This window comes from Mesoplodon mirus (assembly GCF_964341445.2).
Source record: "Mesoplodon mirus genome assembly, chromosome: 11".
In the NCBI taxonomy this organism is placed as follows: Eukaryota; Metazoa; Chordata; class Mammalia; order Artiodactyla; family Ziphiidae; genus Mesoplodon; species Mesoplodon mirus.
In genome coordinates, this window is record NC_138987.1 from 97,028,197 (window position 1) to 97,046,144 (window position 17,948).

Sequence of the window (17,948 nt, forward strand, 5' to 3'; positions counted from 1 at the left end):
TATTGGCTGTCAATTGCCTTTTTGTAACCTAAAACTTCCTGAGAGCTCTGGGCCATCCTGGTTTTCCCTCTGCTGCAGAGCTTCCCCTGGTCCTGGTGGCCAGCAGAGCAGGCTCGCTCCAGCTGGGCTGAGGGCAGCGAGGGCGGACCAGCTGGCTCCTTCCCGGGTGTCTGCCAGCTCTCACGAGCCCTCCTCTCCCGGTCCTGGGCCCGGCCTGCAGGTCAGAGGGTGGCCGAGTCCTTATGACATGTGCTGATCCCCCCACCTGACAGCTGACTGGTCATGGGTAGATATTCCACTGCAACTGGATCAGACTTTCTCTCCTAAAAACTTCAAGTGGGGGGCTTCCCTGGTGGCACAGTGGTTGAGAATCTGCCTGCTAATGCAGGGGACACGGGTTCGAGCCCTGGTCTGGGAAGATCCCAAATGCCGTGGAGCAACTAGGCCCGTGAGCCACAACTACTGAGCCTGTGCGTCTGGAGCCTGTGCTCCGCAACAAGAAAGGCTGTGACAGTGAGAAGCCCATGCACCGCGATGAAGAGTGGCCCCCACTCGCCGCAACTAGAGAAAGCCCTCGTGCAGAAATGAAGAACCAACACAGCCAAAAATAAATAAATAAATAAGTAAATAACTTCAAGTGGGGCTGGTGGAGGTTGTCTCTGTGTAAGCCTGGGAGCTGAACACCTGCTCTTTCCACCCCTCGTAGACTGAGTAGCAGAGACAATTGGTGTCTTTGGAGAGCAAAACACAGCAACCAGAAGCAGAGAGCTGCAGGAGTGCCCAGTCCGTGGTTCCAGGATCTTCTACAGCTTAACTGTGTTTCCATGTTTGGCTTCCATGAGATACTACCTGTGTTCTTAACAAACTGTTCGCTTTCGCTGAAGCTAGCCAGGTGGTCCGTTATTTATGACAAACGGAAAGACAAGGTATAATAACTCTGAGGTATTCCTCAGTTTATGTAGCAGCAATCCGTTTTGCTAACTTCACTCTCTCCAGCAAAGAAGCCAGGACTGGGAAGTGTGCATATGGGACCTGCTTTTCCGAGAAGGAGCTGGCAGTCACGAGCAGGGTGGATATTACCTTTTTTTTGGCATGTGGGATCTTGGTTCCCTGACCAGGTATTGAGTCCATGGCCCCTGCAGTGGAAGCACAGAGTCCAAACCACTGGACTGCCAGGGAAGTCCCCAGGGTGAATACTACCATTAATCAGGGATTGTGGTGCCGTGAATTAAGACAGTCTCATTCACTGTGAGATAAAACAAACGATTGGCCTGTTATTTCCACAACTGAAATAGTAGTTAGCCTTCAAGTGCTCAAATTAGTAAGGTTCCGAGGCCACAGAACAGCTGAGAGACCCAAGGATGCTAACCTAGCTTGGATTTGTTTTTTTAATTGTGGTAAAATAAACCTAGCATACAACTTACCATTTTAACCACCTTTAGGTGTACAGTTCGCTGGCACTGAGTACATTTCACAGTGTTGTGCAGCCATCATCACTCTCTACTTCCACGCCTTTTTCTTTATCCCAAACAGAAACTCTGCACTCATTATACAATAACTCCCCATTCTCCTTTCCCCAGCCCCTGGTTACCTCCAATCTACTTACTGTCTCTATGAATTTACCTATTCTAGGTACCTCGTATAATTGGGATCGTCCAGTATTTGTTCTTTTGTGTCTGGCTTATTTTGCTTGGCATAATGTGTTCAAGGCTCATCCGTGTTGTAGCATGTGTTGGAATTTCACTTCTTTTTGAGGCGAAATAATACAGTAAGTCCCCTACATACAAGCGAGTTCCATTTCGAGACGACGTCTGTAAGTCCAATTTGTTCGTATGTCCAACAAAGTTAGCCGAGGTACCCAACTAACACAATCGGCTACATACCGCTGCTTTTACACTTGCTTCCGGACATCCTGGGCTTGAAATAAAAATACTGTACTACTATACTCTATACAGTACTGTACAAAGTACACAAAAGCACAACCATTTGTAGGGGATGCACGCACGTGACAATGGACGCCAGACACGTGAACTAACTTAGGTGATTGGACATGCGAAGGCACGTTTGCATCTTTGAAAGTTTGCAACTTGAAGGTCCGTATGTAGGGGACTTACTGTATTCTGTTGTATGGATCTACCACATTTTGTTTATCCCTTCATCTGCTGATGGACATTTTTGGGTTGTTTTCACCTTTTGCCTCTCGTGAATAACGCTGCTGTGAATATTGGTGTCCTGATTTTTTAATGTAATGGTGTTCAGGGCCATTTGGGTTCTCTCTCTCTTTTTTTAATGTTGAGAAAGAGCCCAAACTGAATCAAGGAGTGGAAAATAAAAACAGGTTTCCTACGCTTCTGTACTTCCCCTCTTGTGGTGTTTATCTCACTCTGTTGTAATTGCTGGCTTGATGCTCTGAACTGCTCACTAGATTGTAGACTTTCTGAGTGAAGACTGTCTCCCGCACGGTGGCTTGGTGAGGGTGACTGACATCCCCCAGCATGCCTCTTCCTCCTCCTTTCTGGTTAGAGTGAAGCACAACCGGAGGTGGAAATGCAGCAGCAGGCATTCCGCAGCTCACACGAATTGCTGCTGCTTTGCTGGCTTTTACTCAGGTTCTCCACATCCCAGCCGGTGTGTGTTCGGGTCCACCGCATCGGGTCCTGGCCTCTGCAGGACCCACACCACCATCATCAAGAACAAGAACAGACGTGGATTTGTCTGTCCTCTTGGGCTCCACGTTCTCGATCTCGCCCACGTTACCTCCATCTGTCCCCCCTGACTCTCTGCCCGTGGGCGTCAAGTTCCAACGTCAGAAGCAAAGATCGTAGTCTTATAGAGACTGCTTAACCAGCTCCAGCAGTTGTGTAAGGTCAAATCCCTGTAAAAAAAAGTATTTAATATTCTGCTTCTGTTTAAACCCTGATGAGTATACCCTCATTTACTCAACCAACAAATCTTGAGTACCTACCATGCACTAGGCAATAGGTGCTAGGTGCTGAGGGGATAGCAGGGAATGAAACAAAGTCTGGGCCATCGGGGAGCTCATGTTTACTACTGTATCCTCAAGACACATCACATTGCTGCAAGAAAGAGTCCCGGGCTAGGCTCCAGTGTTGATGTGTGAACAACGGTGAGATCTTGCATCCAAATCCCTTCATCCCTCCATGCCCTAATTTCTTCACTAGTAAAGTAGGGAGACCAACCTTCCCACCTACTTCTCATGTACAGCACAGAGCAAAGAGCAGGTGAAAAACATTTGAAAAAATAAGTAGCTCTAAAAAAAATTTAGGGAAGCAAAACCCCAGAACATGTCTTTGGTTATAAACTAACACATGCTATCCATGGAAGCATTTGGGATGAAGTGTAGAGAGGTCTGCAGTTTACTTTCAATTAGTTAAGTGGAGGGGAAATGGAGAGAAGATGAGGGAGGGGGAAATGATGTGTAACATGTTAACAACTGGTGAATCCAGGTGCACAGTATACAGGGGTTTGTTATTCTTTCACCTTTTTTTGTAGGTTTGAAATATCCCAAAATAAATGGGGGCAATGCCTAGCTATGCTAGGACTATGGTTGACACTGGACAGACATGAGGACCCCCCCCCCCGGCTTTTTTTTTTTGCGGTATGCGGGCCTCTCACTGTTGTGGCCTCTCCCATTGCGGAGCACAGGCTCCAGATGCGCAGGCTCAGCGGCCATGGCTCACGGGCCCAGCCGTTCCACAGCATGTGGGATCTTCCCAGACTGGGGCACGAATCTGCGTCCCCTGCATCGGCAGGCGAACTCTCAACCACTGTGCCACCAGGGAAGCCCGAGGACCCCTTTTTTGATGTAGCAGGATAAATTTAGGTTGGACCACAGAATAATTTGAGTGTTCTGGAGCTTTCTAAGGATAGAAGGGTAGGCCCCTAATCTTCTCTGGATGTGGTTGTCTTTTCTTGGAGGCAAAATATTGGATTCCATGAACTTTGGAGAAACCTATCATCATGTTCTCAATTTTCTGTGCCCTCTGAGATGTGCAAGGTTGGAGAGGGCAAGGACCAGGTTCTACTGATACCAGTTTGGGATGTTGTCATCATCTTTTATTATGTATCAAATTGTCTTTAACATAAGTTACAACCTGATTAAACTTGATAGACATTTTTTATCTATTTAAAGACACACAAAAATCTCTTTATATACAATATCTTTTGCCTAGAGTCTAGCAAATATAGTACCTTTCATTGCAGGATTTCTGCTTAACATAATAAGCAAAAACAAATGACCAAAAAAATATAAACCAGAGCAAACCCAAATCCCTTAACTACAAATATCAATATTGAATAAAGCATTAAAAACACAAACATAGAATAACTTTTTTGTTTAGAAATGCAGAATGAATACTAAAGTTAGTGGCAAAGAAAACCAAAAAACAAAAACAAAAAAAACACAGAACCCCGAGAAAATAACCAACAGTCTTCTGGGGTGAACTTTCCTGCTCACGGCTGCAGCGCTGACTCTAGACCATCTCTCGGTTCCTGCGGATGGCACAGCACAGGATCATGCTGAAGATCATGCCAAATATCTGGAAGACAGGAAGGGGTGTGAGGAATTATGTGGCTTTGCTGCAGGAAGGCGGAGGGAGAGGGGAAGACAGGAGACATGCTGGCCGATACAAATGACAAGGACAAGGTGCCCACGAGGCCAAATGAGGTAAAGGGTGTGAAGCAGGAGAAATGTAAGTAAGACAGTGGAGGGACTGCTGACCAGGGGGATTCTGAGTCTGCAGCCATCAGCCACTGCAGGCCGCACAAGCCAGCTCCCTGGGAACTCTCAAGGTGAGCATTCTTTTTTTGTTTTGTTTTGCGGTATGTGGGCCTCTCACTGTTGTGGCCTCTCCCGTTGCAGAGCACAGGCTCCGGACGCGCAGGCTCAGCGGCCATGGCTCACGGGCCCAGCTGCTCCGCGGCATGTGGGATCTTCCCGGACCGGGGCACGAACCCGCGTCCCCTGCATCGGCAGGCGGACTCTCAACCATGGTGCCACCAGGGAAGCCCCTCAAGTTGAGCATTCTTAAATTGAATGCTCCAACGCCAGCTATTCCCATAGTGTCTACAGGCCAATACTTTCACTTCCCTCTTTGTGTATGTCTGTGTTTTCTATTCTAGTTTTAAAGGTATTGCCATGCCTTTTACTGAAAGCTGCTTCAAGCCTTTCCTAGATGCAGAGGAGGGGTGTCAATTACCACTAAGACAGGAAGCGATTCTCTCTCTGGGGGAGTCTTTGCAAGGGGCAGAGGAAGGCCGTGTCCCCTACAGAGTCTCATCACTCCCTTGTGGGGGAAGATGGGTGACCCCAGGGAACCCGGTTGGCCCCTGGTGGCTTCTGGGGGTTCCTGACATGGCAGTAGATTGTTGGAAGCTTTCAGTCTCCTCCTGGTTATCCACCTTTGGGTGTCTTTCTGACCACAGTGGGAGGTGAGACAGTTCACATCCACGTTGCTTTTACTGAACTACTTTCGTGGGGCAAAGAAAAGCAGGTGCACGGTGAAAGCATGTTCTTAAGATTATCCCGGGATCACTAACAAGTCTGGGTGATCTATATCCTTGCTGTTCCAAGTGTGGTCCGTGGACCAGACACAGTGGAATCACCTTACATTTATCCCTGCACCTTAATGGTTATGGGAATGGATCCTGGAGACACAGTGAGTTCAAATCCCAGATGCTTCACTCCTGACCTCAGAGACTTTGATCAATGTACTCAACCTCTCTGTCTCTCCGGGCCCGAGTCTGTAAAATGGGAATACGAATAGTTCCCACTTCGTGGATGTGGCGAGGCTTAAATTAGTTGATAAATTAGTTGATTAGTTAAAACAGTGCCTGGCCAGAGCAAGGGCTTCATCAATCTTAATTACTACGATTCCCTCCCGATGCCCCCCGGCACTCACCATCACCACGGCAATCCCGATGCCCACGGCGCCGATGATGTGGAATTTGTTTTGGAAGACCTCTTCGATGGCCTCAGGGCAGGACTTGGGGGGCAAACCAAGACTCAGGTCACATACGGTCCTGCTCCAGGCTCCCCCCAGCACCCCCCACCCCGGCACCCGTCTCATACCCGGAGCGCTGGTGGTCCCAGAGCAAGGGCTGGGGACTGGCTGGTGGATGGAAAGGAGAACCAGGAGAGAGATGGGAGGTGGGTCCCCAAAATTTGGGCAAGAAATCAGGGAGGGAAGAGGGATGAGCCCTTGCTTTGGGGTCCATGTCTTATCTGGCCATAGGGTTATCTCCTATTATTCTGAAGTTTGGACATTCGCTCTAGCTCACAATCATGAGCTGCTCTCAAGTCTATAAAGCAGGAGTCCAGGCCTGGGAGCATCGCCCATGCACAATGGCTGGAGGGCCCAATCGTTGCAGGGAGCTAGAACACTTGGTTATTTCCTTGGCCTTTGTTTTGCTGCCCTTGAGGAAACAGAGGCCCAGGGCAGGGGAGAAAGGAGATGGCCACCCAGGGGGAAGAGGTGTTTAGGAAGCACTGGGATGCTGTCCTCCCAGAACAAGGGGGCTGAATGCAAGTCCACTTTGGCAGGATTTGCCCAGAGCAGCTGGGCCGGGCACAAGGGTCTTGCGCGTAAGCTTACCTTCGTCGTGAGGTTGTCGAGTATTTCCTTTTTGGGGCAGATGTCTGAGATAAATTGTTCCACTCCCCCAGCCAAACCACAGCAGTCCAGCTGCAGAGGGAAGGACAGGGATGGGGGTGGGAGAGATAAATAAAGAGGACTGAAATAGAGATGCACACACGTTCTGAAGCAAGGCAAGGAGAAGGGAGGCGACTTAGCAAAGCCGGTGTACCGCGTAGTGGATGGCTTTCAGCGTCTCCCGCTGGGGCTCGTCCTTGTTTTTCAGCTTGTTGTAGGTGTCCCTGTAGAATTTCTGCACTTCCTTGATCACCTGGGATGCACAGACAAGAGAGGAGCAGAGATGGCTTCTTTATGAACAAACGTCACCTGTTCCGTCTTGTTCACGTGCAGCCACAAATTCCCGGAGTGGACAAGCCACTGGACTAGGACCTCCCCGCCTCGGGGCCTCCGGGGTCCACCCTCATCTCCTCCCACACCCTCTAGGAACCGCTCCAGCCATGTCCCCTTCTTTTTGCACCTTTGGTTGGTCCCTTCAGCCCCACTTGGCTTTCCCTTCTACCTTGAGGCTGCCTCAATCTAAGGAACTAAAACCAAAAATCCTACTCCTGATTCGGCTAGTTTTTCAGGCTTCCATCTTTTTTTCTTCACTCAGAGACTGGGTGACTTTTGGCAAATTACCAAACCTCTCTGAGTTTCTGCATATGTAGAATGGAGATTATAATAGTCCCCACCTCAGGTTATGGCAGGGATTTAAAGGTGATATTGCATTAAGCCTGTAGCAGTGTCTGGTGCAAACAGGGGAGAAGGACTAGCTATTATTTTATAATACGAAGGAAGTAGCGTTATGGTTCTGCACCTGGGTGCATCCGGGTTTAAGAATGCCTGTATCCAGGGTCTCTCTTCTTTGGCCCCTCCTGCTAAACATGACAAGACAGCCCTTCCTGGAACACTGTTCTGATGCAGCCCACCCCGGCCCCGCACTGAGCCCACTCTCAGCCGTGCTCAGACCCTTTCTTTGCCGGGAAGGCCCAGCCTCCACCGGCTTTCCTCCTGAAATCCTCTCTCTCCTGCCGGGTTTAGGTCAACACCCCTCTCTCTCCGTGAAGCCAGAAGAGAGTCCCCTACCCCACGCCGGCTTTCAAATCCCACGGGGCTTCTGATTATAAATGACTTCTGTGACACTAGTCAAATGCATGTCTTTCTCCCACACTAGGTGTCAAAGCTCCTTGAAGTGGGGACCACCACCCACGCATCTCTGGACCCCCCAGCGAGTGGGGTACAGCTCTTGGCTGGTGGTGGCACCGATTTAGAGACGAGGGGAGGGAGCGGGGTGGGGGTGGGCCCGGGCCAGACAAAGCCATTTTTCCCTAAGTCGTGTTCCAGAGAAGTTGAGGGGAGGGCTGCTGAGCTGTGAGCGGCAGATACACTGACCCAACAATACTGCCCAAGTACCCACTCCGTGCCAGCACCGTCCAGGGCACGGGAAGCAGTGGCCGGCACCCACCCACACAGGGTAGTGTGAACACTCGCATCCCCTTCCCTGGGGAGCTCCCCTCAGAGGCACGTCTGATGGCTGAAGGCCAAAGGCCGAAGCAAGGGACCAGCTGGGACACCCTTCCACCGCCATCACCCCATCCCCTAACTCCCAAGAGACCTTACAGGAAAAACCTACCTCATCCTTGTGGGAGTATCCCCAGATGGCCGCAGCTATTTCAATGGCAAATATCACCAAGAGGAAGCCAAAGAACTGGAAGGGAAAGGGCTGGGGTGAGGCACAGTCCCAGCCGGCCGGCCGGAACAAGCATCTGGGTACCCGGCATCTGGGGGAGGGAAGGGATGCCTGGAAGGGACGGGAGGGGGTCCACAGAAGTGCCAGCACTCAGCCAAGGCCAGGAGGGGAAAGCCGCAGGAGGAGAGAGTGGCACAGACCCCAGAACTGATATTTCTAGGGTGTCAAGGAAGAGTCAGTGATAAGATACCCTCACCTGCTCACAAAAACCACAGAGATTTGAGGAAAGAAGGAGGTGAGTACAATCCGGAGTTTGAGGAAAATTGCAACAAATTTTGAAACAAGAAGGGGAGGTGAAGGTACCTGTGGATTCAGGGAAAAAAAGCAAACGTGGTCCTCGACAAAGGGAAAAACAGAGTCCTGGCATTTAGTTGCCTAAGGGAAGTGATAAGACAGAGGCTCCAGAAAGGGAGAGGAGCAGCGTGTCATCACAGGGCCGGGGATGGGGGCAGCGAGGTGGGCACCCTGGGCACCCGCTCTGCCCTGTCCCGCCCCCTGGTCTATGGGATCTCGGGTGGGCACCCTGGGACACCAGGGGCTGTGGGCACAGAGGGGACACTCACCAATCCCAGCATGCACTGGGACTCCTGCACAGCCCCACAGCAGCCCAGGAAGCCCACCAGCATCATGAGGGCGCCGGCTCCAATCAGAATGTAAACTCCTGAGGGCACAGGGCAGAGGACAGGACAAGGAGCTGTTAGCGGGGACGTGTACGTGCTTCCTGATCTCGTTCCCTCTCTGCATCCTTACTGCTCCCGTCTCAGGGAACAAGAGTCCCAGATACCTCCTCCCACCTGTCTCTCCTCTGGGACCCACCCATCAAGCCCCCATTCCCACCTTACCCTCAGCCCTCCTGGAAGGTGCCCATTACCCCCGCCCTAGGACAGAGAACATCCACGGGAGCCCCAGATTCTACTCAGGACAGACCGGTCCAGTCTACAACCCGTCTCCAGCTGGATGGACCCACTCCCGCTAGTTCAACTAGACTCTCCAAACTGGGGCTAACTTCCCGAGGCTCTGACAAACCTCCTGCTGGCCTCCACCTGACACAAGAGGCTAGGAGAGCAAGCCTTCAGCAGGAAGGGGCTGTGCATGCGCAGACGCCCACGCTCTGGGCAGGCCAGCTCGGCCACCTTCCCAGAGGGGATGCCTTCCCGCCCTGCTGCCTGGTGGCAGCCGGGCCTGCACAGTTAGCAACGTCCGAGGGCACGAGAGCCCTGCTCTGGTGCAAAGAGCAGCCTGGGTGTCAGAAGACCCTTGTTCTGGTCCCAACTCTGCTACTAGCTGCTGTGTGATCTTGGGTAAGATCACAATTTCCTTATTTCCTTGTTAGTAAAATGAGAAGTTGGTTGCTAGAAAAGTTCAAAAGATCCCTTCTAGCACACCAGTGAGACCTTACCGCTGCAGTTCAGTTACACCAGGTTAAGAGTGGAAAGGATCCTCCTTGCTAGAGGGAAGGTGCGTGACAAGGTTTCTAAGCACTCAGGTGGGGTGTCCAATGGGGAAGGGGTGGTGAAGGGCTGTGAGTTCCACAACTCTGGCCTGGGACAGGGGGACACAGTGGGACACAGCCCCGGCCCTAGTCATCCCACACACCCCCCCCCCAGGGAATGCCCAGAAGGGCCCATCGTGCAGTTCTATTCTTGAGAAGCACAGCTGACCTGCAGCGACCACCCGCTTCCCCGGTTCCCTCTTCCAGCCCCACCAGCCCCGGCCCCAGCCCCCGCCCCGGGAAAACTGGCAAAGAAGTCCTAGGCCTCCCTGGCATGCAGGCATGTTCTGTCCACTGCTGGGAGGGGCCTCCTGTCACACGTCGAGAGCCCCAAATGCCTGGGTTTGAAAGCCGGCTCTGTGACCCTGGGAAGGCCACTTATCTCTCTGTGTAACTGTCTTCCATCTGCAAACTGGGGACAGGAAAAATGCCCACCACAAGGATTGCTGCGAGGATTAGGCCATATGCTCCAAACGTCCACAACAAGTCCTAGCTACTGCTAATCTTTCTAACTTTAATTTACAAAATTTTAATCTCTTTATTAAGGTATAGTTGACGTACAATCAGCTACTGTCAGTCTTCACAATATGAAGGATGGACGACAATTGTGAACGATCACGATTGCGAAGCCGAATTTCACAGACGTGTTGCTCCCTCCCTGCTGTCCTCTCGCTGGGAGCAGGGAGACCTCCCTAAAGTAGGCATGCTTCGCCACAATACACAACAGGACACTGCGACGAGAACCCCGGCAGGTGTCACAGTGATTTCACCGTCCCACATCCGTACGCTCCTCCCAGGCCGGAGCTGTGTAGGCAGCAAACCTCGCAGCAGCCCGTGGCTGAGACTCCCGGGCAGCACAGCGAGGGGCGCACACAAGGGAGCGTTTGTCCTCTGCCCGTCCCCTCCCCACATCTGTCGTGATGTCAAGTCACGTGGCCTTGCTGGCAAACCCGGATGAATGTGGGTATTGTTCCCGTGCACGCCCGGCCCAGACTGGGCAAGGGGACAAATGCAGCTTGTCCTGGAGTCAAGTCCCATCCTCCTAGGTCGTCCACTCCATGGGGCCACAGGCTGGACTTGGGGAGGCAGGTCCGCCCCGCCCACACATGGGCACCACAGGAAAAGTGGCAGCGCTTTCGGGTCTGGGCTCTGACTTGGGGACCCCGGTGAGCGGGGGCAGTAACATGGCCCCCGTTTCTCCCCGTCTCCTCATCTCTCCCCACTGGGGCAAGACAACAAAGGATGAGGTCCCTCCTTTGAGCTCCGTCGCAGGGGCTGAATAAACAGGGGGTATCAAGAGATCAGAAGGATTTACAAGCACATAAAATAGGGTTGAGTGGGGATGATCACACAGACGCGTTTTCTCTCCGTCCAGATCCCAGCCTGGCCGGGCGACCCTGGCAGAAGGCAGAGGAGTCAGGTTGGCGGCCACAGAGAGCCACTAAAGGAAAAAGCATTTCCCACGCAGAGAGAACATTCTCCTAATGGGCCTGTGGGTTAATATTAAATATTCAATCTTGGGCTCAGCAGATGAAGATTTTAGGACCAAGGGTCTTGGTTTTAAGTCTTGCTCGGACAGCTGCAAGATCTGGGGTGTCTTGGCTTCACCCTCTCCATCCAGTGGGGGATGAAGATGGGCAATTCCCTGGCGGCTGTTTATGGGGATTTTTGACAGCACCCGTCAAGCCATAGGGCGGCTCAGCTATGAGCAGCAAGCCCAGAAGCCTTCAATCCACTGCAGGGTGAGGGCTGCCTTCGAAGGGCCATCCAGGGCTTCCCCTCGGACAGGCTCCGCCTGGTCTACACCCCGAGCTTGTGAGCAGGGGCTGACGGTGATAAATGACAAAGCTTTCTCCTTTATAAAACAAGTGGACGTTAGCCTTCAGTCTGACTCATGGAAAAATTTATTTGTCACGGAGCCTTCTCTGGGATTACTGTATTCATTTGCTTAAGGGCTGTTTATTCTGCTTTCTTCAGGCTGACATTATAGGCCTAGTACGAAAAAAAAAAAAAAAAAAAAAAGCTTCCAGTGCAGCAGTAGCATCTGCCGAGTCCTTTACACAAAAGCCTCCTTTTCCACCTGTTTATTGGGGCTCTCGGCCTCGGGAAGGCAGGGGACCCATCAGCCTCCCGTCATCACCGCCATCCCATCTTGCAAACAGTCCTTCCCACACCCATGCGTGTGCAGAACAAAATCTGGCAGAGCCTCTGGCCTCCACTTGCTGAGAACAGTTTATTGTCTCCAAATAAGTGGAGCCCTAAGTCTGCTCCCCGATGGCTCTCTCCCAGTCCCTGTCCATCCCACTGATGGCTGGACCAAGGACTTAAGAAGGGCTGCTGGCCTGGGACCAAGAAGAAGAAGTTCCCCAATTGGTTTGCAGCCTGGGATTATGGATACGGTTGACGGCCTGAATCTCCAGGGCCCGAACTGGAGAGAAGGCCCATATAAGGCTGTCAGCCGTTCTGGATCCACTAGAGCCTGTTCTGAACGTTGCAAAGTTTCTTCCCTCGCTTCTCTGCCTGATTATGCATTCGTTCTCTACTTTGAAAGCTGTGGCCCCGCTGGAGAAAAGACACTCCTGGGTCCTTCAGGTTTCCTGAAGGGTCAGCTGCATGGCCAGGCTGGCCTGTGGGTTGCCCTGCAGATGGTCTGTACCCAAGTGCAAGGGACGGTCACCCCATGATGTCAGGAAGAGCAGCCGGGATGGAGCTGGCACTCTCTGCTGGAAGAGGGGCTGTGGGTCAATGCAAAGGCTGATGTCACAGCCCGAGGGGGAAGGGGACACAGAGAACGAAGCCTCCTTGGCCCTTTGCCCGGGTATGACAATTATTCAGTTGCCCAGAGCACTCAGCGAAGCGCGGGGCCCAGCCAGGCCCAAGTGGTCAGTCGCTGACTGTGTTCTATGTGATGTCACTTGAATCACCCTCCAAGTCCTGGGCTTCTGCCAGCAGAATGAAGTCTTCAGAGCTGAGCCCTTTCCCAGGAAGGGGGTCCAGTGCAGAGGGTTTGTATCTGTCTATGAGAGCTCAGGGGGCAGTGGCCACTTGTCCCTGAGTAGGGGTTGCTGTGTCTCTTTGGGATGTGCCTTCAGACCAGCTCCTGGTCACCTCAGGTAGGACCACGGGCCATCAGAAGGACGCCACAATGACCAGGGGACCTGAGTCCTGGGAGGTTCCTGGAGGCAGGCCTGGCCCCTCTGGCTGTATGCTTGTCACTCTCCTGCCACCTGCCTGACTTTCCTACCTGTCACCTGCTGGGCTGCTGGGGCCGGGGGCCTGTCTCCCCCAACCACAACTGGGGCAAAGTCAAAAGGCCTAGGGAGGGACTTCCCTGGCAGTCCAGCCAGTGGTTGGTACTCCACGCTTTCACTGCCGAGGGCCCAGGTTCAATCCCTGGTCGGGGAACTAAGATCCCATAAGCCACGAGGCCAAAAAAATAAAAAATAAAAAAGAGTGGATATATGTATAACTGACTCACTTTGCTATACACCTGAAACTAACACAACATTGTAAATCAACTAGACTCCAATAATAATAAAAAAAAAACACAGAATGAGCCAGAGTCCTAGATAACAAAACAGAGACTGGTCGTTGGAAGTGACCAGAGGTATGGAGCCAGGCACCTGCAGAGCACGGGGAGGCCGGAGACTCGCTCTAGGACAATGCCACCTGGTTGCACACGCCTGCCCCCAGATCTGCTCTCCCCGTGGAGGGTCCCCAGCTCCCTGTTGTGACGTGACGTGGAGAGCTCAAGGCCTGCCCTCAGCCCCTGCCCCTACCCTGCAGTCCCACTGCCTCAGCCCACAGAGTGGCATTCCAGGCCTGCCGAGGCTGCCAAAAACCTCACAGAAGAATGCTGTAGCTAAAACAAGTCAGGGCCCTATGGAAACCTGCTCCCTAGAAACTCTGCGTGTGTAGTTTTCAGTGTACTTTTTTTTTTTTTTGAACTTTATTTATTTATTTTTGGCTGCGTTGGGTCTTCGATGCTGTGCACAGGCTTTCTCTAGTTGCGGCGAGCTGGGGCTACTCTTCGTTGTGGTGCGCGGGCTTCTCACTGCAGTGGCTTCTCTTGTTGCAGAGCATGGGCTCTAGGCGCGTAGGCTAGTTGTGGCACGTGGTTCAGTAGTTGTGGCTCGTGGGCTCTAGAGCGCAGGCTCAGTAGTTGTGGCACACGGGCTTAGTTGCTCCGCGGCATGTAGGATCTTCCCGGACCAGGGCTCGAACCCATGTGCCCTGCATTGGCAGGTGGATTCTTAACCACTGCGCCACCAGGGGACAGCGTGTGTGTGTAGTTTTAAAAAAATTATGCTGTGCTTTTCTTTCCCTTACTTTCTTTCTGACAATAGGGAGACACGCCCTAAAAAACCCCAACTAACACCACCACCAAAAAGAGATGAAGGCAGGGAAACCATCCCCAGACCCAGGCGCCTGTGGGGCCACCAGCTGGAGGCTGGCCCTGGGAGGCGGGAGGGGGTCATGCGCCACTGGCCACCGCGTTCTTCCTGAAGGTCTGGGTGATAACGCTCTTCAGACTGTTTGCTCCGTCTTTTTTTAAAAATAACTTCTTTGGTGGGTGGAAAGGAAGTGACCAAACTTACACTTTGAGCCTGATGACATGACAGCATTCTCCTAAAAATAGGGGCTGCTTTTGTTTCTCGCAAATGAAGGGTTTCCTATCCCCCAACCAGGCGAGGGGAGAGCCAAGAGGATCTGTGAGCTGACTCAGAAACCAGGGAACTGCCTCCGACAGGTCCCGGCCCTCCCACTCCTGTTAGAGATGCTTACACAGCAATATGCTGGTGAAAGTGACAGAGTGATGCTAGAAAAAGATGCCAAAGGACCCGTGTGCAGAAAGAAACCTGCTAAATCTGTTTATCTTCAAACTGGAAGCCTTTGCCCTAAAACAAAATCACTTTAGAAAACAGATAAGACTTAACATGCATGGCCTGTGCCCCAGCACAGGGGTCTGAGGGGCTGGTGTCTCTTCTAGTCGCTCCTATTAATCTGAACGTTATCCAGGAGGCAGGTCCTCTGGGTCTCTGAGCCCCTATCTGAACCGTGGGGGAGATGCTCCCTCTCCTTCCCCTGGCTCTGTGGGTCCCCAGGACAAAGTTTTTTAAATTAAAGAAATGAACAAGGCTTCTTAGACATAAAATTCAGAGAGAAGTTCAGAGACAAGAAAGAACAGAGGTTCTGAAACCCTCCAGGGCGGCAGCAGCTTTGGCAGAGCTGACTTCACATCAGAGAATGGCCCCAATGCCAGGCTCGGTCAGCTCGGAAAAAGAAACCACATCAGTCAAATGCAAATGCGTGGGCACAACTACACAAAAGCACAGCTGGAAAAGGACCCGACGGGCAATGCAGCTGGAGCAAAAGTCCTCCCCAGCCCAAGTCCTTGGATCAACATGGACTCTCCACGGCTGGAGGGAACAGCAAGGTCCCCCACTCACCTGTGTAGAAGCTGGAATTATTATTATTCTCTTGCTCGAAGATGCTCTTGGTCTGCGAGTCGAATCGGAGCCATAGTCCGATGGCAAGGACTGCGATCCCGGCAAGCTGCAAGACACACGGGACATCGGCGTGAGCCTGGCTGTCAGGAACAGCGCGGTGCCCTATCTCAGGTGAGCCGCCCTTGGCCTCTGCCCCTCACCGGGCACCTGGAAGCAGCAGCAGCCAGGTGGGGGTGGGAGCAGGGGATCGAGCCATTTGCTAAAAATACGAGCCAGGTGGGAATAAACAATTATCTACCAGCAGTACAGGGGTGGATACCTCGTGGACAACAGAATATTATACAGCCGTGAAAATGAACCAGCCACAGTTTGTGCAATACTACGAGTGCATCTCACGATGTTAATCAGAAGAGGCAAAAAGCACCGAACACGTACAATACAATTCCATACAGTTAAAAACTCTTGTTTAAAAGTGCATGTATATCATAACAGAAAGAGAAGGAAGTGATGATCATAAAGTCGAGTGAGTGGTGGCCTGTAGGGAGGGCGGGGTTTCTGATGAGGGAACAGCATTGGTGGGGGCGAGGGGGGAGGCGGGTCTAGGGCACTGGCGATATTCTAGCTTTGACTTGGGTGGTAGTGGCCCGGATATTCACTTCACAATGATCCTTCACATTGTTTGTGTTTTCTGCACTCCTCTGTATATATACCAGACAATAAAAAAAAAAAGAAAAAACATCGCCCAACGCGTAGGTACCTCCCTGGGCTGTGAGGGCAGCTGTGATTCCGGACTCAACCATGCTGCTCAGTGAAACCTACCCACAGCTGGCGCCTCTCTCTTCACACAGGGAAGCCTAACAAGCTGAACCACCCGACTCCAGGCTTAGGTGGACATTTACTTATGGGTCATCCTTGTAAACATCAGACAAGAAATCTCCAGAGGATTGTCTGATCCTATAATTTAGTGAAAATCCCATTTCATAGGTGGGCAAGTTGAGATACTGGACCCTAAAGGGCAGACTCTCCCAGTAAGGAAAGACTGAAGCATCAATCCTGGCCTGTCAGGCAATGCTGAACTTGATGCCAGGGACCAGGGATAAGGCCCCCTGCCAAGCCCCGCCAGGCCAGCTGAGCTCCCCTCCCCACTGCTGCTGGCCTGTACCAGGGCTTGCTGGGGTGACTCACAGGCTGTGGGTGGTGGCCGGCTGGATGAGGGTGTGTGGGCTCAGGGCCAAGGCCCAGCCCCAGGTTTCGCTGGCCCACCCTCCTCAATAGAGGCACCCTGTGTCAGAACCCTCCTCCTCAGGGAGCTGCGTTCTTTGCCCCAAGGGCCAGGACAGCCTGCAGTATAGACAGGCCTCTTCTCTCTCTCTGCTTCTCTCCTTTTCCCATGACTCTGCAGCAGGTTTGGACGTGCTGGGTGGAGAGTGGAGACAGCAACAGTGGGAGGGGCGACCCAAGACCTCACACTGCAGTAGAGTTAAAACCTTGCCTACGGGGGATTCCCTGGCGGTCCAGTGGTTAGGACTCTGTGCTTCCACTGCAGGGAGGGCCCAGGTTCAATCCTGGTCGGGGAACCAAGATCCCGCATGCTGCCTGGCGCGGCCAAAAAAAAAAAAACAAAACACCCTTGTCTACTCCCGTAGCGGTGTCCACAGTGAGGGTCTGGAATTCCTTAGAGTTCTGTCGCTTCAGTTTTCCCATCTGGCAAACAGGCGTGGTGAGCTCGGGTGCTCTGGTTCAGTCTGGGTTCTCCTGACTCTCAGGACCTCTTAGAACAAGGGCCCAGCTGGGAAATCTTGGTGCACTGGGGACTAAGACCCAAGACCCTGGTCTAGCTCCCCTGGGGTCTTGGAGAGTTATAAGAAAGAAGGTAGTAGTTCCCCCTTCTCCACCCCCAACACAAGTAGGCCCAATCAGATTCCTGGAAAATGGAAGACAGAGGCCACTGGCTTCTTTGGGAATATGAAAGCATTAACCTGAAAAGCCTGGAGGCTGGAGCTTCACATGCACTTGCAGGTAGTCCTAGACTGTGGTTAGCACTGAGCCACAAGCCCTGGCCTCAGTTTCCCCTCTCACCCTTATCCTGGCGGGGCTGTCGCTGAGAGCACCTGGGACTGAGAGAGCTGTGTCCTTTCATGTCCTTTCTGCTCTAGGCTGCCTGCACTTATCCAAGGATTATCCTCCAGTCATTCTCCCTGTGGATAAAGTTACTCATTCACCCCTTACTCTGCTGGAAAAATTCTTAAACGAGTCACCACAAAAAGAACAAAAACAATCCCATCCAAAAGAACGAAGCTACAAAAGATGATGATGTAAAGACAGTGGTTCTGCTCAAAACAACAAAAAAAGATGATGACAGCTCCACTCTGCCCAGAAGCTTGTCAGGCCAGGAGCTGGGTCTCTTTGGGAGTGATGCCATGCACAGGCATCAGCTCCCAAATGAAACTTCCAGTTTTAGTTGTGAGGATCCTGAGCCAGTCGTTTACCTTTTACCTGGTCCACACTCACAGGTGGCATGAAGAACACTCCCCGGCCAAGGACAAGGCCAGATACAGGAGAGGAGTCCAGGGTCCTGCCACGTCTGGACACCATCCCAGACC

The 17,948-nt window shown here is 52.2% G+C and overlaps 1 protein-coding gene across 1 annotated transcript in view; it reads right to left on the reverse strand.

Moving 5' to 3' along the window:
• Positions 1-4,055: 4,055 nt before the first annotated feature.
• CD9 (CD9 molecule) overlaps positions 4,056-17,948 on the reverse strand; it is a 35,525-nt gene continuing 21,632 nt past the window's right edge. Inside the window, exons 2-8 of the mRNA XM_082635577.1 lie at positions 15,346-15,451; positions 8,967-9,064; positions 8,287-8,361; positions 6,826-6,924; positions 6,615-6,704; positions 5,922-6,005; positions 4,056-4,559 (exon numbers count right to left, since the gene is read on the reverse strand). Of these exons, the coding sequence (XP_082491703.1) occupies positions 4,494-4,559; positions 5,922-6,005; positions 6,615-6,704; positions 6,826-6,924; positions 8,287-8,361; positions 8,967-9,064; positions 15,346-15,451 (618 nt within the window). The 3' untranslated portion in view covers positions 4,056-4,493. The remainder of the gene's footprint in view (positions 4,560-5,921; positions 6,006-6,614; positions 6,705-6,825; positions 6,925-8,286; positions 8,362-8,966; positions 9,065-15,345; positions 15,452-17,948) is intronic.